Source organism: Saccostrea echinata, unplaced genomic scaffold, assembly GCF_033153115.1.
Source record: "Saccostrea echinata isolate AGI-Se365-2 ecotype Australia unplaced genomic scaffold, CSIRO_AGI_Sech_v1 ptg000004l, whole genome shotgun sequence".
Taxonomy (NCBI): domain Eukaryota; kingdom Metazoa; phylum Mollusca; class Bivalvia; order Ostreida; family Ostreidae; genus Saccostrea; species Saccostrea echinata.
Genome location: NW_026889753.1, coordinates 8,173,589 through 8,199,110, shown reverse-complemented (window position 1 = coordinate 8,199,110; position 25,522 = coordinate 8,173,589). Strand labels below are relative to the sequence as shown.

Below are 25,522 nucleotides of genomic sequence, written 5' to 3'. Positions count from 1 at the left end.
ATCTTGGTCCCCCTGACAACACAAACTCTATTAAAAATGATTAAAGTATGATTGATTGATTGTACATGTATATTTTTACGTCCAATTCGAGAATTTATCACTTATATAGAGACATCACCATATACCATATACCGGTGAAGACTATACACGGCACTTAGGGCCATGGAGCAGTGAGGGTTCTTTATCGCGCCAACGCCTACCGTGATAAGAAACCTCGGTTTTTAAGGTCTCATCCGAAAGACCCGTGATTTTCACTTCAAAATGCCGGGCGCTTGGCGAAGAAACAGTCACTACATGGCCGTAGTAACCGGGGGGGGGGGGGCTGGGGGGGGGGGCGTGGGGCACGCCCCCCCCCCAATAATTTTGCCAACATATAGAATACTAGAATACTATAGAAAACTATAGAAAACTTAGCTATTGTATGCTTGTGCCCCCTCAATAGAAACGGCTGATGACTTTTTTTTTTTGCTTGTCAAGGAATTTTGTTAGTTGATAGTGCCCCTCCCCAACTGAAAATGTTTGGCTGTGCCCCCCAAACTGAAATTGCTTTCTACGGGCCTGCACTACCTATGTTTGCCGTGGCGCGGCGAACGAGAATCGAACCCGGGCCTCCCGATCACTAAGCGAACGCTCTACCACTAGGCAACAGTGACCAGAAGTAGTTTTTTTTAAAAAGTATTTCGCATAATTTCTACTTTTATTCACCAGGACAACACCACACCAAAATCAAAAACCGATACACCGATGTATGCATCTCAATGTAGTCTACTTGTGTGCTAAGTAATATTAAAATCAGACAAAACTGTAGGAGTAGTGTTTTGAAAGTATTTCACAAAAATTTCTATTTTTAGTAACCATGGCAACATCATTCATCAAAACTAAAAACCAATAAAGAGAATCAAGTAGCTTGGTGCAATCTACTTGTGTGCAAGTTATTGTTGGATAAGCGTTTTGAAAGTATTTCATGTAATTTTCTATTTTTAGTAACCTTGGCCACACCTTCCATCGAAATTTAAAAAAAAAAAACCCATATACAAAATAATGTATCTTAGTGTAGTATACTTCTGTGTCAAGTTATATTGAAATCAGACCAAAACTGTAGGATTAGTAGCATTTTGAATGTTTTTAATAGAAATTTCTATTTTTAGTAACCATGGCAACAACATTCACAAAAATTAAAAAAAATGGATACACGCAATTATGTATTTTAGTAAAGTTTATTTGTGTGCCAAGTTATACTGAAATCAAACCACGACGGAAGGAGATGTAGCGTTTTGAATGTATTTCACAGAAATTTCTATTTTTTTTGTAACCAACATTTTTGTGGCAACATCATTCATCTTATATTAAATTAAATTTAAAAAAAATCGATACAAAGAATTATGAAACTTAGTGAAGTCTACTTGTTTGCCACGTTATATTGAAATCAAACCAAAATGTAGGAGGAGTACCTTTTTGAAAGTATTTCAAAGAAATTTCTATTTTTAGTAACCGTGCATGGCAACAGCATTCACTTAAATAAAATACCGATATACAGAATTATGTATCTTCATGTAGCCTTCTTGTGTGGTAAGATATATTGAAATCAGACAAAAATTGTAAGAGGCGTAGCGTTTTGAAAGTATATCACAGAAATTTCTGGTTTTAGTAACCCTGGCAACATCATTCATCCAAATTAAAAAGCATATACAGAATTATGTATCTTAACGTAGTCTTCTTGTGTGCTAAGTTATAATGAAATCTTACGAAAACTGTAGGAGGATAAGCGTTTTGAAAAAAAAAATGTTTACAGTCAAGACGGACAGACATACAGACGGACGGACGACAGACATCTTACTATCGCATAAGTTCTTCTGGTCTCTTATCAGTAGAGCTAAAACTCTTCTTCTTTACCCCAGGACATGAAGAAACACAGATGGACGGACGACGGACACCTTACTATCGCATAAACTCTTCTGGACTCTTACCAGTAGGGATAGAAATCTTCTTCTTTACCCCTGGACATATAGCAAGCAAACTGTTGGCATGATTGTAATGAGCATTGAGCCCTCTACCAAGATTTTGAAATAAATGGCCTCAGAATCAGGGGTTCTAGTGCTAGGGCGGGGCTATTTAGATCGCATAATGAAAGTGCATTACTTCTTGGAAAAAATCTTCTCTGCTCCTTAGTGTCAAACAGACTAACAATGATGAGCAAGAATGCCTCTTCTAAAATTGTGAATTTCATGGCCCCAGGGTCAAAGGGTCTGGTGTTAGGAAGTGAAAATGCATTAATTCTCCTGAGTGTTATGTAAACAAACTTACTGCATGGTTATGATAAGCAAGGATGTGTCTTCCAAAATTGTGAAATTCATGATCTCAGGGTTGGGGGTTCTGGTGAAAGAAAGGGGGTGGCTCTATTGATTATATAGTGAGAATGCATAATTTCTTTGAAAGTATTCTTATCTGCTTCTGGTTATATAGCAAAGAAAGTGTATAGTTATGATGAGCAAGAGTGCTCCTTCCAGAATTGTGTATTTCATTGCACTTGGGTCAGATGTTCTGGTGTAAGGATGGAGCTCTATATATAATATAGTAAAAGTGCATTAATTCTATTAAATAACATTGCCTGCACCTGGGTATTGAGCAGATAAACAATATGCATACATGTAGTTATGATGAGTAAGGGTGCTTCTTACAAAAATTTTTAAACTTGTGGTCCCAGGGTCAGGGGTTCTGGTGTTTCTGGGAGCTCTATTGATAATGAAGTTAAAATGTTTTAATTTTTCAATTCTTTGAAAATCTTCAACTAAAAGGATTGTTATGATGAGCGAGGGTACGTCTTCCGAAGTTGTGAATTTCTTGGCCCCTGAGTCATGGGTTTCGGTGTAAGGATAGTGCTGTGTTGAATCTATATTGAAAATGCATTGTTTCTTTGAAAATCTTCTCTGTTCCTGGGCATCTCGAAAGGCAAACATAGTAAAACTTTTAAAAAAACCCCAAAAACTAAGAGTTTTTTAAACCATATTTTTGAAATTCTGGACCATTTGGTCAAGTGTTCTGGTGCTGGCCAGGGCTCTATTGATTTGTATTCTACTGAGAGAAATTATTTCCCTTTACCATTCACCTTTGATAATTAATCACTGTAAGTAATGTATTTGAAAGGTTAATAGAATAAGAAAATTATGCAAGACTTTTTATTGTATAATGCAAAAAGTATTTTCCTAGTTTTGATGATGAGGTATACTTGTAATAATATAAAAAAGAAAAATAAGACAAAATAGCTTATCTTTTAAAAAGTTCTTTAATGACCAAGAGAGGCAAATGCCAGAGGATATAATATGGGGTTAAAAATAGTACTGAAGAACTATTGTTTTGTTTATAGTTTGCATGGTGATAGTGATAAATGGGGGCAAGATCTTACTTTAAGGGTTGTTACTGAGTTCTAAACTAATTATTTTGTTGATCCTGATCATCCTTTTTATCTTGCTTTTGGGCAACAGAGCTTCATCTATTAGTTTATTTTGTTTTATTTTATACTTCTATGGATCCTTTACAATGTTGTATTTTACTCAGGTGACTGTTAGGGCCCTTGTGCCTTTTGTAATCTTCCAAGATTGTTGTGGTTGGATATTTTGTGGGATATGTAATTATATATATAAAAAGAGGTAACGAATGTTATTAGAATTTGCAAAAAGTTGGAAGCTACCCTCCCCACTCCCACAATATAGGATTTTCGAACAACTTTCAAATAAACCCTCTCTATTTGCCTTGACCTTTTATTCCGCAACAACAATCACTGTCGTGTGTACATACTTTAGGTTGGCCAAAAGTATGTTCCCAAAGCAACATCACTTTCGTTTTGTTTTCCATAGCACCCGGAAATAAAGTTTACTTAATGACAGAGGTTTTGAAATAAGTGTCTTTCAGGATGAATAACACAAACGACCCCCCTCCCCCCAATTTAAATATCTTCCCTTAAATGGGTGCCTCTTTCACTAAAGAAGTGATATCTGTTAAGTTAAACAACTTTATATTAAGACAGACCACATAATTTGCTGAAAAAGGGAAATGCGGCTTTACGGTTCAATATAATATTTGAAAAGTATTAAGTTTCTTCAAACATTTTCAAGAGTCCATTTTTACATTAAAAAAATTTCCTATTAGATCTCTATTGAAAGAAATATTGAAAAAAAAAAAAAAACAAAAAAAAAAAAAACAAAAACAAAAAAAACAACAACAAAAAAAACCAATGTAACCCTTCTGTGTGGGAGATACAAAAATATGTTTGTGGTATGTCTCTTAAATATATCCGCCCGCGTGGCGCAGTGGTTAGAGCGTCTGCTCTATTGTCGCGGAGGAAGGAGTTGATCCTTACGTCGCGGGTTCTAATCCCATTGTGGGACTTGGAGACCGGTCCTTCGGATGAGACCGTATAAACCGAGGTCCCGTGTCGCAGTAGGTGCTGGCACGAAAAAGATCCCTCACTGCTCAATGGCCGTAAGTGTCGAGTATAGGACAAAATTTGCAGCTCTCCACCGGTAAGTGGTGGCGTCTCCATATGAGTGAAAAATTCTCGAGAGGGACGTTAAACAACAAACAAACAAAAACTCTTAAATATATTACCGATCTATAATGTACATATCATCTGCCTGGGTCGGTTAGGAAAGATTGATTGATTGTTGTTTAACGTCCCATTCGAGAATTTTTCACTCATATTATCAAACACCGGCTTTTTAGTTATAAATCTCAGAAAATACAGACATAAATCGGAATTGTAATTGTTTAAAGCGCTTTGATGAGCCTGGGAATACAGAAAACTTAGGCGAAACGACAGGCAAAAAACTCGTCGACTGAACCAAAGGACGGCTTCGGGACAACCGTCTGCAGAGATTTAAAGAGTATCTCACAAGTAACGTAAAAATTCATCGTTTGTTAAATATCCTCTAGGACTGTGAATAATTGAAAACAAATACAAACGACATGTTGTTTCCAAAACGATTAATATAGTGAACCACTTTCGTCGCATGATTTTTTGTCAGTGTACTATTTGATCTCGAAAGAAAACAAACAAAAACGCTGATATATGCCTTGGAATTATCTCACCAAATATTCCTTCAGTATATATTAAATTCTCTAACTTAAAATTTGTCAATGAATCCCCTCATTAAACTTCTTAGTTTGTTTAACGTCTCTTCGAAATTTTTTTTACTTATATTGAGATGCCACCACTTGCCGGTGGAGGGCTGCAAATGGCACTTGCGACCTTTGAGCAATGTGCTAGTGAGACATGGGACCTCGGTTTATACGACTGGTCTCCACGTCCCGCAATTTTACACATAAGCCTTGAAGCTCCTTATTACGAACGACGAAATGAGTAATTCTCTTCCATATTATTGGCGCATGCTAATGATAAAAACAATCCACAGTGTATTTGTATGGCCTTGACATGATGAATTGTTGATTTTGTTGTTTTTTTTTTCATGCAAAAAAGTCTGATTTATTGCTTATATACACATATAAATGCGCAATTGTGGATAGTTAATAAAACACGCCCCCTTTCTGCAGTGACAGATCCAGCAAAGTTTACGGAATAGACTGAGGGAAAAAAATTTGAAATCTCAAACGACATTGCAAAGTGAGAATTGCAACAACAAAAAACTGAACAGATTTTTTTGAAAGTGAAGTAAAAATACTCGATGCTCAATTTTTCTAATCATGTCTTTAAAAAATAAACTATGCGGGGAAATAGTAAAATTCCGATATAGTCACGATAGCGTAGTGTGTTGAATGTTCGACTATGTTCATAAGTTTAAGTTAAGATACTAATTAAGTTCGATTTCCAAGAGTGCTACTTTTTCTTTATATGAAAATATAACTTAGTAAATGACCCGGTAGAGGATCCACTTACGACGTCACTCTTTTGTTTGAGCGCTCCATCACTTTTCAGGAATGGAGAGTTGAAAAGTATATTGAAAACTGTGTTTGTTTTGTACAAATTCTCCTTCCCATGCCTCTACTTGGGCTTGAATTTAGAAAAAAATTAAAGTTATATTTTCATACTGAGAAAAAGTGTAGCACGTATGGAAGTCAGTTCGGTACCTTTCCTTTTGTAGTCGGACACTCATTACGCTAATAGGCGCTATCGAAAGAGGGGGGATTTAAATAACTACATAACACTTTCTATGCCGTTCTCTCTCTATATATAAATGAAGTACTACAAATACGTAAATGGATTTTTTCAGAGTATCTTATTAAAATATGTCTTTATTATATATTGACAAACAATAATTACAAGCATTTAAAACAGTGGATTTTAAGCGAATCAAAATACTCGTAGCACTCCATTCCTTAAAAGTAATTGGCCTCAACCCTTTCGGGGCCTCTGCTCCATTACTTTTAAGGAACGGAGTGCTACTCGTACATTAACTCTTATGGAGAATATATACATAAAAACAGTTTTCAATGTAAAATACAACTCTCTATTCCTGAGAAGTAATGGAGCGGTGGGTTCACAAGTGGATTTTATACGGTCTGATCCCGAAGGACCAACTCCTTACTCCGCGACTCTAAAGCAAACGCTCTTATCACTGCGCCACGCGGGCGACTACTGTGTAATCATCAAAATTTGTGTGGGCCATTTGTCGTGGAATGCTTTAATTTTTACAGGTTCTTGGGGACGTAATTTCGAGTATTCATTCATTTCTACAAAAGGAAATATGACTTTGAAACCCTTGTATATAAATTCGTGGAGAATGTAAATTCATGGATGAAGGGTCCCCACGAATATTGAACCACTACAAAGTCTATTGATTCCATAGTATTTAAAAAGTAAAAGTCTCTAAAAATGAAATCGGAAGTAAAAAATATATTCCGATTATCTTTTTCACTATTCATTCAAAGTCCTCAGGTTATAGACATTACACTTCTTGCAAATTGGGTCTTAGGCAACAGTAACTTTTGAATGAATATTTTTGTGTTGGGCCAGGCAATAATATTTTTTATTGTAAAAATAGATTTATTTAGGTTCTGACACCTTTAAATTCCTGAAATCTATTATTTAAAAAAAAAAAGAAGACATTTGCATAAGCCTTGCAAAAGTTCTGCAACTCTTTGTCTCCAATATTGATATGTTTTCAGAAATAAGTTTAACACAAAAGGAACAAATACAGTTTGATTCTCCAGGACTTTGAGCCGTCTTTATCATTAGTATCATACTTCCGGTATCACTGTGGGTATTGTTAACTATCTTGTCAGAAAATTACTTTGAAACAGCCAGAGGAAACAATAAATAATCATTTGATATAAAGATTATAATTTAACATCTAGGCTTTTAAACCCGCGTGTGACTTTTTGAAAACTGGAAGTGTTGCTATTATGGAAGAGAGTTTGGACACGTTAAATGGTGAAACGGCTTCCTTGTTTACACCCTTGATTGCTGTCCTTGCCTTTTACCTGATCTTTGGAACTTTTGGAAACGTTGTTGTGCTGTACGTTTTTGGACGCAATGTAAAGAAATCTTCTAGTGATTATTTCATCATCTGCCTATCGGCGCACGATCTGTTGACTACTTTAATTGGAATACCAACAGAAATACTGGATCTCAGATATCCGTTCACTTTCTCCTTTGTCGGTGTTTGTAAGGTACTTAAAGGCTTAGAAGGAGCGTCACTGATGACATCATCTACGATTTTACTGTCTATAACACTTGACAGGTACAAGAGAATATGTAAATTTGGGAGAACAATGCGTAAAAAAACAACACAATTGTTATGTATATTATGTTATGTCATTGGAGTTGTAACGGCTACCCCAGTATTTATTTTTTATGGAAAACAAACTGTTTGGCTAGAAAGCATTAATTCATCAGGAACCGCTTGCTCTGTTGCAGATGAATTTCGTAATTCATCAGTGATTCTTGTATACTATGGTTTTTTAATAGTCTACTTCATTTGTTGCATTACCATCATTGTATTAGTGTATACCTTGATAAGATACCGCATCAATAGCTCACACGCATCTTTATGTCAAACAAGGAAAACCTTCAATCAAATGATTACAGTGACGTATGCTGTCCCTCAGGGGTCTATCTCAGATATTGATTTGCCTCAAGATCGTAGTTCCGGCATAATGATAGATGGCACACCTTCCCAGAGTGATGACCACGATAAGAAAGATGGCCGCTCCAACACAGGAAAAGGACAACAGGAAATAGACATTGATAAGAAGAAAGACCAAGACAGGGCAAATAAATCGACACGCCGACAAAACAACAGACTCCTTCGAGATAAAAGTAACAAGACTACCTTGATATTTGCCTACATAACTGTCGGATTTATTTTGAGCTTCCTACCTTTTCTGGTATCAGTAATTGTAAGAGCAGCAAAAAGTGACCTGGAGGAAAATCTCAGTGCAGAAATGAATGTTTTCTTTAAATTTTGCTTAAAGTCGTACTTCCTGAGCAGCGTAATCAATCCTCTCATTTACGGATTTTCAAGTCCTCGATTTAGACGTGAATGCAGACAGACTCTAAAGAAATTACTATGAGAGAGTGCGAGAGAAAATATAGTTTGTAAAATTCTCAATTTCTCTACTCATTTTTAGATTCTTACATTACAAAATATTAATAAAATAACAGTGTATAGTGTAGTATCCCAGTCCGTCTGTCTGTCAAACTATTTTTGTCCTTCACCTTTTAGATTTTAAGTTGTAGCAAATTCATATTTTGCAGTATGATTGTTGGTGTCCTGTAAATGTTCAATAAGTTTTCGAAATTTCATTTTCATCCACTATGTTATTAGGAGGCCAAAAATATAAAATGCCATATTTCCCACATTACCTCTCTGTCCAAATCTTTTCAAACAGATTTATAGCAAATTCTTTGTTAATTTTTTTAATTTCAGGCTGGTAATGAATGCAAACATAATACAAAATATTGACGCATGAGGCCCATGGGACACATGCTCACCTGAGTATTTTATGTTCAGCTTGATACATATATATATTTTTGTAAATTATGCAATACATGTACCTACTGTGATTTCTTTGCTAGTTACCGAAGGAGGAAGGCGATACATTTACAAACCTTCGTGATGGTACAATTTTATGTCATCATCTAATGTTTCAATTTGTTTTGAAAATTTTATTTCAACATTAGATTTCCAAAAGCCTTATTTATGTAAAATTAATATGTAATTCCAATGTGCACAAGACTTTTTGTCCTCTAAAATAGTTTCTACTTTCAAATGGTTTAAAAGCAGTAAATTTATATTTAAGGTTTACGTTTCATAAGCATTTCTTTACAAAGGAATATTTGTTTAATTTTCTCTTAATCAAAGACTCGTACATACTCATATCCAACTTATTAGCTCACCTGAGCTGAAAGCTCAAGTGAGCTTTTCTGATCACATTTTGTCCGTAGTCCGTCTGTCCGTCTGTCTGTCTGTCCGTCTGTAAACTTTTCACATTTTCGACCGACTTCTTCTCTAGAACCACTGGGCCAATTTCAACCAAACTTGCCACAAAGCATTTTTTGGTGAAGGGGGTTTAAGTTTACTCAAATGAAGGGCCACGCCTTCTTCCAGGGGGAGATAATTAAGAATTAGTGAAAATTTGGTGTCATCTTTTAAAAATCTTCTTCTCAAGAACCATTGGGCCAGAAAAGTTGAAACTTATGTGAAACCTTCATTACATAGTGTAGATTCAAATTTGTTCAAATCATGACCCCTGGGGGTAGGGTGGAGCCAAAATGAGGGATCAAAGTTTTATATAGGAATATATAGGAAAATTCTTTAAAAATCTTCTTCTCAAGAACAACAAAGCCACAATTAGTCATATTGAAATGGAATCATCCTCAGGTAGTGTAGAGTCAAGTTTGTTAAAATCATGACCCCCGGGGGTAGGGTACACGTGGGGCCACAATGAGGGATCCAATTTTTACATAGAAATATATAGGAAAATTCTTAAAAAATCTTCTTCTCAAGAACAACAAAGCCACAATTAGTCATATTGATATGAAATCATTCTCAGGTAGTGTAAATTCAAATCATGACCCCCGGGGGTAGGGTTGGGCCACAATAGGGGATTCAAGTTTTACATAAGAATATATATAGGGAATTCTTAAAAATGTTCTCAAGAACAACAAAGCCACAATTAGTCATATTGATATGGAATCATTCTCAGGTAGTGTAGATTCGAATTTGTTAAAATCATGACCCCCGGGGGTAGGGTGGGGCCACAATGGGCGATCCAAGTTAACATAGGAAAATATAGGAAAATTCTTAAATAATGTTCTTCTCAAGAACAACAAAGCCACAATTAGTCATATTGATATGGAATCATCCTCAGGTAGTGTAGATTCAAGTTTGTTAAAATCATGACCCCCGGGGGTAGGGTGGGGCCACAATGGGCGATCCAAGTTTTACATAGGAATATATAGGAAAATTCTTTAAAAAATCTTCTTCTCAAGAACAACAAAGCAACAATTAATCATATTGATTTGGAATCATCCTCAGGTAGTGTAGATTCAAGTTTGTTAAAACAATGACCCCCGGGGGTAGGGTGGGGCCACAATGGGGGATCCAAGTTTTACATAGAAATTATATTGGAAAATTCTTTAAAAATCTTCTTCTCAAGAACAACAAAGCCACAATTAGTCATATTGATATGGAATCATCCTCAGGTAGTGTAGATTCAAGTTTGTTCAAATCATGACCCCCGGGGGAAGGGTGGGGCCACAATTGGGGATCCAAGTTTTACATAGGAATTATATAGGGAAATTCTTAAAAAATCTTCTTCTCAAGAACAACAAAGCCATGGTGAGTCATATTTATATCGAAGCATCCTCAGGTAGTGAAGATTCAATTTTGTTCAAATCATGACCCCCAGGGGTAGGGTGGGGCCACAATGGGGTATCCAATTTTTACATAGGAATATATAAGAAAATTCTTTAAAAAGCTTCTTCTCAAGAAAAGCAAAGCCATGGTGAGTCATATTTATAGCGAAGCATCCTCAGGTAGTGAAGATTCAAATTTATTCAAATCATGACACCCGGTGGTAGGGTGGGGCCACTGTGGAGGATCAAAATTTTACATAGAAATATATAGGAAAAATCTTTAAAAATCTTCTTCTCAAGAACAACAGAGCCACAATAAGTCATATTGATATAGAATACCTCAGGTAGTGTAGATTCAAGTTTGTTCAAATTATGACCCTCGGGGGTAGGATGGGGCGTCAATGAGGATCAAAGTTTTACATAGGAATATTTAAGAAAAATCTTTAAAAATCTTTTCAAGAACAGGAAAGCCATGATAAGTCATATTGATATTGAAGCATCCCCAAGTATTGTAGATTCAAGTTTGTTCATCCTCCAGTAATAGGGTGGGGCCATAATGGGGAATCAAAGTTTAACAAAAGAATATATTTATATAGTAAACATCTCTGAAAATTTTCTTATTTTCTTCTCAAGAACAGCAAAGCCATGATTAGTCATATTGATGTGGAAGCATCCTCAGGTAGTGTAGATTCAAATTAGTTCAAATCATGATCCCCGCCACCCCCCCCCCCCCCACCAACCCTAGGGTAGGGTGGCAGACATATTAAAATTCCGTTTTCAAAAACAGCAAAACCATGATTAGTTATATGAAAATAGTAGCATCCTCAGAAAGTTTAGCTTCAATTTCATTCAAAACATGGCACCTGGGGGTAGGGTATGCCTAGAACATGCGATCAAAGCTTTACATATGAATATATAGGAGAAGAAATCTGCTGACGAAGAACATATATGAATGAAAAAAAAAGTCCTTCAGCTTGATACCAAGGTTAAAGTAATCTTTTTACAAAGTGTTCAGACGTTCTTTAAAAACCCCAAGCTTGTATGGATGGTTTTACTGACAAATTTGTTGAAACAATCCCAGTTTATATGGAGAAGAAATTAGAAAAAGGCAAGTTTACTGAATGACGGACAAGACGACGGACAAACTGTCATCAGACAGTGAGAAGACCCCCAAAAATCAGTTAGAATTATGGGAAGGTGATCCCGGTCAAACGATGTAGCGAGGCAGAATTATGGAAAGGTGATCCTGGTCCAACGATGTAGCGAGAAGAATTATGTAAAAGTGGTCCTATTCAAACGATGTAGCGAGGAGAATTATGTAAGTGATCCTGGTCAAACGATGTAGCGAAGAGAATTATGTAAAAGTGGTCCTGGTCAAAAGATATAGCGAGGAGAATTATGTGAAGGTGATCCTGGTCAAACGATGTAGCGAGGAGAATTATGTGAAGGTGGACCTGGTCAAACGATGTAGCGAGGAGAATTATGTAAAAGTGGTCCTGGTCAAAAGATATAGCGAGGAGAATTATGTGAAGGTGGACCTGGTCAAACGATGTAGCGAGGAGAATTATGTGAAGGTGGTCCTGGTCAAACGATGTAGCGAGGATTGACCTATATAGAACAAGGATTGGGTTTGAGGTGAATTAAAAAGATCAATTTAGTCTAGTTATGTGTATACTGTCTTGTTAATAGAATTTGTTTGAAATGAACGAAATGTTAAGGTATGTCACTCGTGAAATTTCTTATATCAAGGATTTTTTTAAGAAGTATATTTTGGATAAGTACTCACATAGTATGACTCAAAATCGCAGAGAAAATGGGGTGTCAGTGTGCATCTAACTGAGCTACGGTACAATTAAGTTGACCTTTTTGCACTTAAATTGTAACTCTTTGGTTAATCACTTTAACCGTTATCATATTTTATCAGATGTAACCAGGGCAATAAACATAATCTTAATTTACGCAAAATAGTTTGAATAATATTTATCATTGAACAAATCATGCAAATTAATGCGCATGAATTATTGTGTGACCTTTTTGCACTAAAAAAATCTCATATTTGGGGTATTAAAAATTTAAATAGGCAATAGAATATTTTCTTGTATCAAACTTTTTACGACTTAAGTGCTGATCGGTCAAAAGTATCGAGTAGTTTAAAATAATGAAAGAAAAAGTTGGGCTCAGTGATGTATGTTTTGAAATATTGGTCAAAATATGCTATTTTCTGGCAAAAAATTGTTTGAATTTTAGCTTGACTTCTTTAATATATCTTCATTTCTTGGCAAAATTTGTTGAGCAAAGGTGTAAATTTTGTTATAAAAATATAAATGGAGACTTATATTTAATATTCCAGGCATATCATAACGGAATATATTCTCTGAGTAAAAGTATGTGAGGCTAAAGTTCCAAGATATTAAATATAATAAATGTGTAGATTTGCGGAAATTTCTGCTAAATATCCTTCCACCACAAGAAATAGTCCCTTATAAATCTTGTTTCTTTATGAATTTTTGAGCAGTTTTTTAATTGAATGTTGAACATTTTACATTGTTTAATTTAAATATGTTATAAAGATTGAATTGTAATAAATAGTTTTTAAGTTAGAGGTTCTGACTGAACTTTTCTAAAAGGCTGACGAGTGACATACCTTAAATTGAAAACTTGATTATAAAAGAAATGAACATCTTATTAACAGATGTATGAGGAAAAAAATAAGAAAATGATATACGATTATTCTAAATAATTTTTCTTTAAGATTTTTCCTAATTGATTTTCATTTGTAAATTTGGGAGAAAAAACTGTAAAGTTGAATAAAAAAGTTCATTTGTCCAACATAAATTGTTGTGAAAAATAACATTCTAAATTGATAATCAAAGATAAGCTCCTCCTGGTATTTACGTTAAATTCATATTTTCTATGAATGCAGAAATAAAACCAATAGATGTTTTGATGATTTGGTTTTGTATTGAAATGAAACATCTCAAAATGTTTGATATTTAAAATCAAGAAGGAAAAAAGATTAACGTTATACAATTTACTCTAAAGAGTGCTTAAATAAAACCTTAAAAGTTTCAATGAAAGTAAGATAGTATACGTATGTGTAAACAAATGTACATAAAAGAGAATTAATGTTTAATTTAGAAGATATTTACTCTATTAAATTTGTGAAGAGATATATTATACACGAGTCGTTAAACAAATGATGTATTTTTACAGAAACACACATAACAAGATATATGTCTTAAGGGCATAGAGGCTGTGCTGTGGGCTATGTCTGTTGTGCACAATCAAGATATGTCAGACTAAAAGAGGAAAGCAAGATAAATAAAACTTAAGCATGATTGAAATGTTTCAACAAGATGAATCTGAGGAAAGACATGTACGTAGATCCGTTAGAGCATTTCAGAATATGATTATATCAATGTCAGAAGAAGAAACAAGGTAACTTAGGGCACGTTCAATCGTTTTGTGCTTGAGATTCATATATGTACGAATTTGAATATTGGTACTCCAATTGACTGCATAATGCATAAAAGAAATATTGAGGTCAAACTCAACAATTATGACAAACTTGTAGTGCACTTAAAGAGTATCTGAGTTCAAATTTGAAGAAAGAAATTTCTTATAGGAAATGAGCAACCTAAAGAAATCAATAAATGCAGAATAAAAGGTCAAAAGGAAATACCAAGGTCACAAAATTTTAAATCGTCTAATTTATCCTTGTATAAAGTTTGTTGAAATGTTTTAAATACATTCTCGAAAACTGAGGTAAAATGCAAAAATAATATAAAATCAAGGTCAAAGAAAATTTGAAAGCAGAACTGATTTCATCAGTAAGTATTTGAGTCTGAATAAAATATCTATAACAGGCTCGTATAACTGACTTAGCTAAGTGGCAAGTGTGTTACAAAAAAAAAGAACTTGTAGATTATAGAGAAAGAGCGGACCTTTTAACATGAAGAATCATTTCATTCATAAAAACACTATAGAGAGTGATATTTATTAATCAATATCTCATAAATAAGGTGCAAAACATTGAATACATAATTTGAAAATAACTAATTTTAAAACATGCAAAATATGAAAAAAAAATGACGACTTTTGTTTTAAGTGTCAAACCCGTGGACACCTTAAAGGTGCCACCTGTCCAAATTTTTTTTGACAATGGGCGCAAATATATATGTATCTTTTGCATAAAATAGTGTACTTTTCTACCTTCAAATTAAATCAAAGACATTGGTTGTCGCTGCTTTATAAATTTGTGTTCAATTGTATTGTCCTCGAAAAAAGGAAATGATTCGATTGAAATTTTGCAATCAAAGCATGTACAAACAAAACCTCAACAAATTAAGATTAAATACTTTATTTAACATGTTCTGTTCAACTCACAATTTATCAAATCATTAATTGGAACAATTCTTTTTTTGTCTTATTATGTAATAAAATTAGTAACACACACTTATATATAAAGAGTTAAACTTACCATTTCGTAAAGTTTGTAGGATCTACAGTAAGGTAAAGTTTGTTTTATTGTTTTTTAAAGTTACCTAGAAATACAATTTAAACTGTTACATTTATTTTGCATTTTATATTACGTAGCACAAAAAGATAAGGATCTTGTTTTAATCATTATTATTACTGTATATATTATTGTATAAAAATTGAACTTCATTGTTACTGAATTTTTGTGTAAATCGTAAATATTTTGTTATTGATGTATCATATTTTCTTTTTACTTTCTAGCATATTAGCTTGTTTCCTGTTTCATAATATTAGTAGTCACAGTATCTTTGTTGGCGTATAAATTGGATATATTTCCAATTAACATGATTAACAAAAATTAAATGTACAATTATTGAAACAGTATCCAATATTTAGTGAAACCATCTTTGCTGTGGCTTTAAGTAGCCATATGCCTTTGATGAAATAAAAAAAAACCTTTATCAACTTTTCAATAAATATAATCCCATCTTCATGAATCGTTCCGTTAAGTCTAAGTTTAATTTGCAATTTTGGATTTTCTCCCTTTAACATCTTTTTTTAAAGAAATAAAAATATTTATGCTTGGTCCAGTTTCTTTATCATTAACCTTTCCCATTAATAGTACCAAGATGTTATTGTACCTGAGTATCGTGGTAGTGCTGGGATCCTTTGTGAGTGCTCAAGAAGATCACAGGCAATGTTACAGGGTAAGAGCAATAAATATTTCGTTCTGTTATTTTGATATTTTTTTGTAATTACTTAAATGAACATAAGACAAAAATACTCTCGCAGACCTTCTGGAGTATTTAATCTGTTTTTGTTTTCATTGTTGTGTGTCATTCATTAAATTAATGAAATATAAGTCATAAAAGAAATTAAAATGTATAATTAGAAACTTTATTGTATTCATAAACCACTTTTAAGATAATTAAATCAAGATCACGGTACATATCAGTGTCTGTATTATACATCTAACATCAAATTACCGCTTGGATCTAGTGTTCTCTTAAATTATCTCTATGAGAAACTCAAAAATACAAACAGAGGGGAAAAAAATAAATTATAAGTATGCATGACGAAGAGAGAAAAATTATAAGTATGCGTAACGTATAATAATTTTACAATGCATCAAATTAAGATTTAAGTTAACATAGGAGTTTGCAAGGACATGAAGTGCAAGGGCTTTATAAACTTTTTTACCATCAGCAAAGAAATAAGGGTTTTCGATACTTTTAGTTCACAATTTGCCTTGAAAATGTTTTAATGAAAGTAGCCGCCCTCGGAGTATTCTCTTTCTAACAAATGTTCTTGACCCTAGGGTATACTATTTTTAAATTGACTTCATCAGCTGAGGAGTTTATATATTTTTATTCACCTGAATGAATAAAATCATCTAAGACTACATACCAAAACATTAAAGCATATTGATCAGAGTCCATGCATTTCATTGAAATATCACATTAAAATATACACTATACAATATATTCTATATACAAGGTACCACAATATAAAGTTACATTGAAAGGATTCTCTCGACATTTTTATCAGTTACACCATTGACGAGGATAACAAAGGTCTCTGAAAAAGGACTATGTTTGTTGTGTTTCACATTTTCTTGTTAATTCTTTGATAATGATTGTAGGATGTTGACTGTGAATACTATGAACGCTGTCGACGGGGATATTGTACATCAGGTATGGCAGAAATACGAAGAAATCGATCGATGGATAATAAAAGGGAGAGGGAGAGAAAGGGAGAGAAAAATGAATAATTTTTGGAATTGAGTATTTTTTTTTAAACAAAGCCCTTAACTAGAGGTAGATTAACACAAACTTATTCTAAGAGTTGTATAAACTTTGTTTCAATTAGTTAACATAATGTGGTTAATTGAACATCCCAAGTATTTTCCTTTTAAATCAAGGAAATTTGAAACACAATGTTACCGCCCAGACGCTCAAGTGAAACCATTTTGAAATAGGATTTTATTTTCATCAAAGTACATTTATACGTAAAATCTGTTTGCAGTTAAGACTATCCATCGCGGATTCTCGAAATTTCAAATTCAAATTGCACCCTTCACTATATCACTTTAACTATATCTATTTAGACATTTGAACAATATTTAACACTAAATATTAAGACTGAAAGTAATTGAAATGACTTTTTATTGGCTAAGTTTCATTTACAACTAAAAGGAATTTGTAAAGGGTTGATAGAAGTTAAGAAAGCGACTTTTTTCGAATAAATTAGATAATTGTTTTTATATTTCCATAGATTCAGGATCACAAAGTTGTCAGGTAAGTTATGTAAAAATAACTTCTAGAAATATTTAAAACTGTTATTAAATGTATCACCATCGGGTTACTGAATGGGAAAATAAGATTCTTACTTTGGAAAAATTGCATTTATTTTACGAATATATTAAGCAATTAGTCAATAATTATGAAGAATTGTTCAACATCACCTCTATTAAATAATATTTATAACTTGATAAAACGATTCAAAATCTTGTAAAGAGTTACAATTTGTAGATTTATGATTAACGGAAAATGATTATACCGATGCTAAGATTCCAATCATATTTTGAAGTGATTTAAGTTTTCAAAGTAGACATATGTTTGATTTATTGTTTAATTTAAAGACAGTAATATTAAAAACGTTATGATGCAAATGTTACTATAAATTGAAAAAAAAAAATGTTTTTTTTTAAAGAAACAGTCAAAAATGGTTAAACATATATAATGAAGGTTTATGATAACATTATTGCTAAAGAATGTAATGTGAAGTTCAAGATAACGAACAGTAATGATGCTCAAAAGTCAAATTAGAGCAAAGCGATCACAGCCCTGAAAAACAAAATCAAAGGCGGACTCAGCTGTCATGGAGGAGTAAACATTCTCTGTTGATCTGCTTTTTGTCGTGATTGGACAAAAATAGTAATCCACATACAACTCAGTATAAACATAATGGCCAGTGTGTTTTTTTAAACTGTCAATATTTCATTTAATGACATGTTGAACTTGCAAACAAAGTCAATGTATCGACCATAGAAATTATGTAATGCTGATTTTTAAAGGTTTTTATACCCTTGTGACACAAACTTATTTGGCAGTAGCCAGCCACAGTTTACTAAATGTTTGTATCTAGAACATGATCTTGCGTATCGAATCCCATGGGAGATGTAAACATCATACGCAGGAGATGATGGCATATCACTACACAATTAAGTGAAGTTGACGTTAGAAAAGTTGAAATCACCACATTTATCATAAAGATAAGTTTTCCATTAATGTCTTTATCGAGTTATATCCAGATAGGAAAAAGTCAGACTCTGTGTTGTCCTTTATTTCGAGCTCAGTTGGATGAAATATGGAGATAATGAATAGTATTCAAGCTCGAAGTCCATTTAGACAATACAAATCGAGAGCAGAGTTATAGATTTTGCTATTGACTTTGGCCAATTTTTTTCTCAATTTTCCTAAAAAGTTCATCGGATAATTTTAGTATCAAATTTCATTATCCCATTCTCGAATATGTTGTTGCACAGTAATGCTGAAGTTTATGCTTCATTGAAACTTTCATGAGGAGTAAAGAAGAGACTTGATAGAACATTTCATACGTATACTTGTAAGGATTTTTTTTAAGTTTTGGAAAACAGTATGGGTATGGAAATTCAAAGTTCATCTGGATTTTGTCAATATTACAATATTTTATTATTATATATTATCATATTTTATTATTGTATATATTAAGTAATTCCAATCAGATGTATATAACTTACAAAATTTAGAAACAGCCTATATAAAGTTCAAAAATATATGATCAAAACTTAGAAGGACGATACTCCTAATTGTTTTTGATATTGAAGAATAGATTGTATTTGCTGACAAGGTCATTGAATCGATAATTGAATATGCGAAATGCTGACTAAAAACAAGACACACTTTAAGCCACAAGTTAATGATTAACCTTGGCCTTTGATGATATGAGTTGACATATTTTTAAAACCATCTTACCTTCGCGTGAGCACAGGGGAATGCAACATAAAAAAGCAAGCATTGATGACATCTTTGAATGTTTGTATATTTTATGTTGATGAATTGTTTAATTATCACTGGGTGAAATCAGCAGTTTCCCGTCGTGGGAAACAATATGGAAACCACATGGAAACCTCAAGTTTACATAATGTTTCCCAGTGGTTTCCACAGGGGATGCTAGGTTATTCCGTCAAGATTCCGTGGCACGGAAACTACTACGCTCCGATTCCATTAGGTATCCCAAACCACGGACACCTCGGGAAACCTGAAGTTTCCCGAGCCTCCATGTAGTTTCCCGTAATGGGAATCCTGAAGATTCCACTGGTTTCCATAATTAGGAAACTACATGGAATCGGAGCGTAGTGGTTTCCATGGAATTGGGAAACTGGATGGAATCCTCAGGTTTCCCATGAACGGAAACTAGAGGAAACCACATGATTTCTCAAGTTTCTATGACTCAGGAAACTACTTGGAATTGGAGCGTAGCGGTTTCCGTGTGATGGAAACTTGGTGGAATTATCTGGTGTCCCATAAAAGGAAATTACAGGGAAACTTGAAGATTCCCTTATTTTTAATATTTGATCATCTGATTTGTTTTGCCCGGTGTATACTCGTTGATGTGAAGGGCTGTATATATGTGGCTTTAGCCGTTTAGCCAGTACCGCCCTGTATCTTTCATATATAACTATGTTCTGGTAATTTGTGGTAAGGCTTGCTAGTTAAGAACTTTTTTTTAATAAATAATGGTACATGTCGGCGTATAAAAATCAAGAAATGGACGGCGTATGTAAAGAAATGTTTGTACATATAGTAGTATTGACAATCACCACATCAGTATATAATACCTAAATATCGAAAGAAACTTTTCTCTCCATTTTTTGAAGGAGGGGAGGGGGCTTAAATTTATAAGGGTCACCTTCTGTTTAACACAATACACGATTAAATAAATTTTTTTTTTCTCTAAGCATCTATGTGTAAAACAATTGATAAATTATTGGTTTTTTCCCTCTTCAATGAATTGCCTTAGCATACAGTTCTTCTGTAGAAGCTGTTCTTAAGAAAAAGAAAATCATGTTATATAAATATAATAGACTTTTCTTTATTTACTAGATCTTTGTGTACAAAATGGCTCAATTAAATATACGTGCATGTATGCATTTAAGACGAACATTATTATAATTTCATGCGGAAAATGAAGACATTTACTTCATCAAGGTCTGTGTACAGATATAAATAAAAAACAAGTTATTTAGTTAACCCTCATTAAATTTGTATATGAATATTATTTTGCTGTATTATCTTATCAATGTCTTTGTAGAGGACTGTATAAGAATTTCACACAAAAACATTTATTTAGTAATCTGGTTGTTATGTTGTATAACAGATCCATCTCCATCCTTCTCATAAGCAATTTACGAATTAAGCAGGCAACAAAGTTGATAATTAAAGTCATATATGGCGTATTTTTTGTAAGTTCAGACTAACTAAAATTAAAAAGATCTTTCTATTTGTTTTTTTATTTTATATAAAAATAGGACTTTCCTGTAAATTACACAATTTACATCTATCAAGTTTCAAAGATATTAGAAATTTAAAACAATAATCGATTTATTTACCGACTTTGCATTTAAATAACAGACACAGTTTAAAGTCAATTTAACTAAGGAAACATGAGGTTATTCAAGTACAAAATCGGTGAAAATTTTAATTTGAACGTAAATAACATATATCATATTTATTTACACTCAACCTTGTATTTTTATTTTTTAGCTCAGATATGCCATATATATCTTTAATAATTCTCTCTATGTTTACAGTATTCGATGTTTACGTTGATGTCAAACAAGGACGATCGTTAATTACCGATTAAGAAATTTAATTTCATTTATCTATTCACTTACAAATTTAATTTTAAAAGAATTATGATTTAACACATGACGAGAATTTAGGTTTATTCTAGACCGATAGAAAAGTATATATAATTCTTAAACGGTTAGGAAATTTTCTTTTTTAATCAGTAATGAAAATTGAAAATTAAATACAATTCTTTTTTTCTTCTCTCATTGAATATCTTAAAATTAATGTTAGTAGCTTATTTTATCAATATTTTGTGGTCTTATTAATAATTTAAATTATTTTTTTGAATCAAATCAATGGCCAGCAATTATCAACTAAATTTAAACGGAGTTTGCGGAGACTATGTGTATGTACATGCTTGACTACAGCCCATTGTTCCCCTTAGGTAGAAAATCCTCTCAAATCACATAGAATATACAAAATATACACAGTAGCAGGTGTCTTCGCGACACGTGTCTCCACCTGTGGCAGGTGAGAACAGGTGCCCGCGATTACAAGGGTCAGCGCAGTGATTGAATTTTATCTGACCAGTTTACACCAAGTTTTCTAAAATTAAAAGTTGCATTAAATCTTCTTTATTAATTCCAATTCACGTGTCTTTATGAGTTTTACCGAGACTAAAATGTTAAAAATTATTTAATTTGGGTTTACGGTCACAGAATGTTCAATTTTATTACACAGAATTACACTAACAGTTTTTTATTATTCTTTTGAAGCACGTTTCCAAAATGTCTATTACCGGGAAATAGGTGTAAACCACAGCATAAGTGTTTTCCATATCTGGGAAACATGCGGGAAACTACAGGTTGATTGCTTCCATATCGGGAATCTACGTGGAAACCACTACTGCATGTTTCCACGGATTCCCATATTGGGAAACTTCCGGGAAACCACAAGTTGATTGTTTCCATATCGGAAATCTACGTGGAAACCACTATGGGGTTTCCATAAAATGGAAACTATATGAAAACTACTGATGTCACGATTCCCATATGTTTCCATCGAGTTTCCAAGTTTGGGAAACCTGGCTTTCATCCTGTGTATTACATTGCTTTGTAATTTTTAACACAAACAGTGGATAAAACTCATAGAATAATGTTTTCATAAACACAGTTGTGGCGTCACAATGGTTTAATTTTGTGTGAAATTGGTCAAGTCAAATATTGTGGATATACATACATAAAACAGTGTAAAACATGAAATGGCTTTGTTCAAAACAAGAGACAAAAAGAATTTCCCATAGTTTATTCCAAGTTGTAAGATATGATTTTTTATCAAGCTCATTGTGTGTTTTTATCCCATCGCCAAGTCTCGGGAATAAAAACACACAACTCGTTGGATAATAATTCATATCCAACCACAAACCATTGGAGATGATGTTTTGAAATAATATTTTTATATCGTTATATAGTATGTAACTTGTCCAATCGGTTATGTGTGTAGAAGGGGACGCTGTGTTAGAGGTAAGTACAGGATTTAAATGACTTTTTTTTTTTATTAATTTGATCGTGTTGCTTTACTATTATCTCTATTATCTGCACTTATATATATTTTTATATAAAGTAATTTAAATCGGTACCATTTTGTGGCGTGTTGTGTCCAATAATTTTTAATAAAAGCCATATTTAGGATTCATTTTTGTTTTAAAGGAAATGTCTCCTAAGATCACGTTATCATACCTATTTTATAATGAAAATTTGAAACATTTTAATTGGAAGTGAAATTCATTTTGCATTAAATCTTGTACAAAGATTTTTAGCTACTATTATGCTTTAATTTTTCTATGCATGAGTTCATACAGTAAACATCGCATTTTAACCCTTTAAACAGAAATTGGCTGTTCTATTAAACCACTATAAAATTATATCAAGAGCATGTCAATAAAAATGTAACTTTATGATTCTAAATTATGTTGATGGTGCATTTTTTGTTTAACAAATTCTTACTATAAAACAGATTCCGGTTCAGGATACTGTAATCCACCGGTGAGTAACATCGTAACCTACATGAAATTCTCAGAAATATCTGTCACATTGTTTGTCTTATTTTCCAATGATATTTGCTAGAATATCTTAATGAAAATTAGAATTGTAGGTAATATTTTTCAATGTTAAATGCTGAATTATCGTAATGAACAGAGTTTTATTTAACTTCATCAAACACTTTTCATTTCTGTCAAGAAATACTTTGATTAAAAGAAAATATAACACGTAGTAAAAGAAAATGAATTTAGTTAATATCGATGATGAAAAGCTTTCTTTTTAACGATAAGAGTAATGGTTGATGTAAAATTCTGATATGATTAAAATCAATTCAGTAAAGATAAAAGAAGGCAAAACAAACAACGGAAGATATTGTGGATTAGGTTGATTTATATGTTTGTTAAAATTTATGCCTTTTTTCTTTTAAAAATATCCATCTTTCGTTGATACAGTATATACCATGTCCAAAGGGACAAGTCTGTAGGAATGGATACTGTACTCGTGGTAAGTAATTAATTAACCATTTTTTTTTATATTGATTTACCATGAAATATGGAGATAGTGAATAGTAATAAGATCAAAAATCCATTCAAACAACGCAAACTATGAGCAGAACAAACACTGACCTCTCCGTAATTCACTCTAAAAGTATCAGAGGTGCAATCAAGTGTCATGGGGGAGTAAGCATCCCCTGTCGACCGGTCACATCTGCCCTGTGCTCATTGTCATGATCATGCAAACGGAAAATCCGTAGACAATTCAGTGTGTAAATTATGGCCTCACCATTTGCATGAGTTCATAGAGTAAACATCGCATTTTAACCTTTTAAACAGAAATTGACTGTTCTACTAAACCACTATAAAATTATATCAAGAGCATGTCAATAAAAATGTAACTTTATGATTCTAAATTATGTTGATGGTGCATTTTTTGTTTAACAAATTCTTACTATAAAACAGATTCCGGTTCAGGATACTGTAATCCACCGGTGAGTAACATCATAACCTACATGAAATTCTCAGAAATATCTGTCACATTGTTTGTCTTATTTTCCAATGATATTTGCTAGAATATCTTAATGAAAATTAGAATTGTAGGTAATATTTTTCAATGTTAAATGCTGAATTATCGTAATGAACAGAGTTTTATTTAACTTCATCAAACACTTTTCATTTCTTTTAAGAAATACTTTGATTAAGAGAAAATATAACATGTCGTAAAAGAAAATAAATTTAGTTAATATCGATGATTTAAATCTTTCTTTTTAACGATAAGAGTAATGGATGATGTAAAATTCTGATATGATTAAAATCAATTCAGTAAAGATAAAAGAAGGCAAAACAAACAACGGAAGATATTGTGGATTAGGTTGATTTATATGTTTGTTAAAATTTATGCCTTTTTTCTTTTAAAAATATCCATCTTTCGTTGATACAGTATATACCATGTCCAAAGGGACAAGTCTGTAGGAATGGATACTGTACTCGTGGTAAGTAATTAATTAACCATTTTTTTAATATTGATTTACCATGAAATATGGAGATAACGAATAGTAATAAGATCAAAAATCCATTCAAACAATGCAAACTATAAGCAGATTAACAATAACACTGACCTCTCCGTATTTCACTTTAAAAGTATCAGAGGTGCAATCAAGTGTCATGGGGGAGTAAGCATCCCCTGTCGACCTGTCACATATGCCCTGTGCTCATTGTCATGATCAGGCAAACTGAAAATCCGTAGACAATTGAGTGTGTAAGTAATGGCCTAACCATTTGCATAAAAAACGTCAGTCAGCATTCGACTTAATGATAGATTGTATTTGCTGAAAAAGTCATTGAATCGACCATAAAACTTGCGAAATGTTGACTTTAAACGAGACTGTTGACATCCTTGTTTCATCAACTTGTTTGTCAATAGCTAGCCTCGCATTAGAAATTGTTCATACGTAGAGCATTCCTTGCATATCGAATCAAGTGGGGAGACATTAACTCCATATGCAGGTGATAAGGGAATATTCCTATATAATTAAGGGAAGTTGACGAAAGAAAAATTAAAGTCATCACTTTTTTTTTGTTAAGTTACCATTAACGTCTTTTTGTAGTAAAATATCCAAATATAAAACAGATAAGTCAGACTATTTGGTATCTTTTATTTCAAGTTCACTGGGATATATGGAGTCGACATATGTTTGGAAGTAACAATTGTTAATTGATAATACGATATATCTAAATGTCGAGTTAAAGGTCACTTTAACAGGGCTCTATTCATTTTATATTCATTATATATAGATCGATCACCTTTTTCATATTGATAATGTAATTCTTTTCAAATCTTCTCTGCCACTGAGTTTT

At 32.9% G+C, this 25,522-nt stretch overlaps 1 protein-coding gene across 1 annotated transcript in view; it reads left to right on the top strand.

Moving 5' to 3' along the window:
• LOC133179118 (latent-transforming growth factor beta-binding protein 1-like) overlaps nucleotides 1-25,522 on the top strand; it is a 138,188-nt gene that overhangs the window by 101,063 nt on the left and 11,603 nt on the right. The window contains exons 2-9 of the mRNA XM_061313861.1: nucleotides 15,913-15,999; nucleotides 16,935-16,986; nucleotides 17,567-17,589; nucleotides 22,598-22,649; nucleotides 23,143-23,171; nucleotides 23,621-23,672; nucleotides 24,128-24,156; nucleotides 24,606-24,657. Of these exons, the coding sequence (XP_061169845.1) occupies nucleotides 15,922-15,999; nucleotides 16,935-16,986; nucleotides 17,567-17,589; nucleotides 22,598-22,649; nucleotides 23,143-23,171; nucleotides 23,621-23,672; nucleotides 24,128-24,156; nucleotides 24,606-24,657 (367 nt within the window). The 5' untranslated portion in view covers nucleotides 15,913-15,921. The remainder of the gene's footprint in view (nucleotides 1-15,912; nucleotides 16,000-16,934; nucleotides 16,987-17,566; nucleotides 17,590-22,597; nucleotides 22,650-23,142; nucleotides 23,172-23,620; nucleotides 23,673-24,127; nucleotides 24,157-24,605; nucleotides 24,658-25,522) is intronic.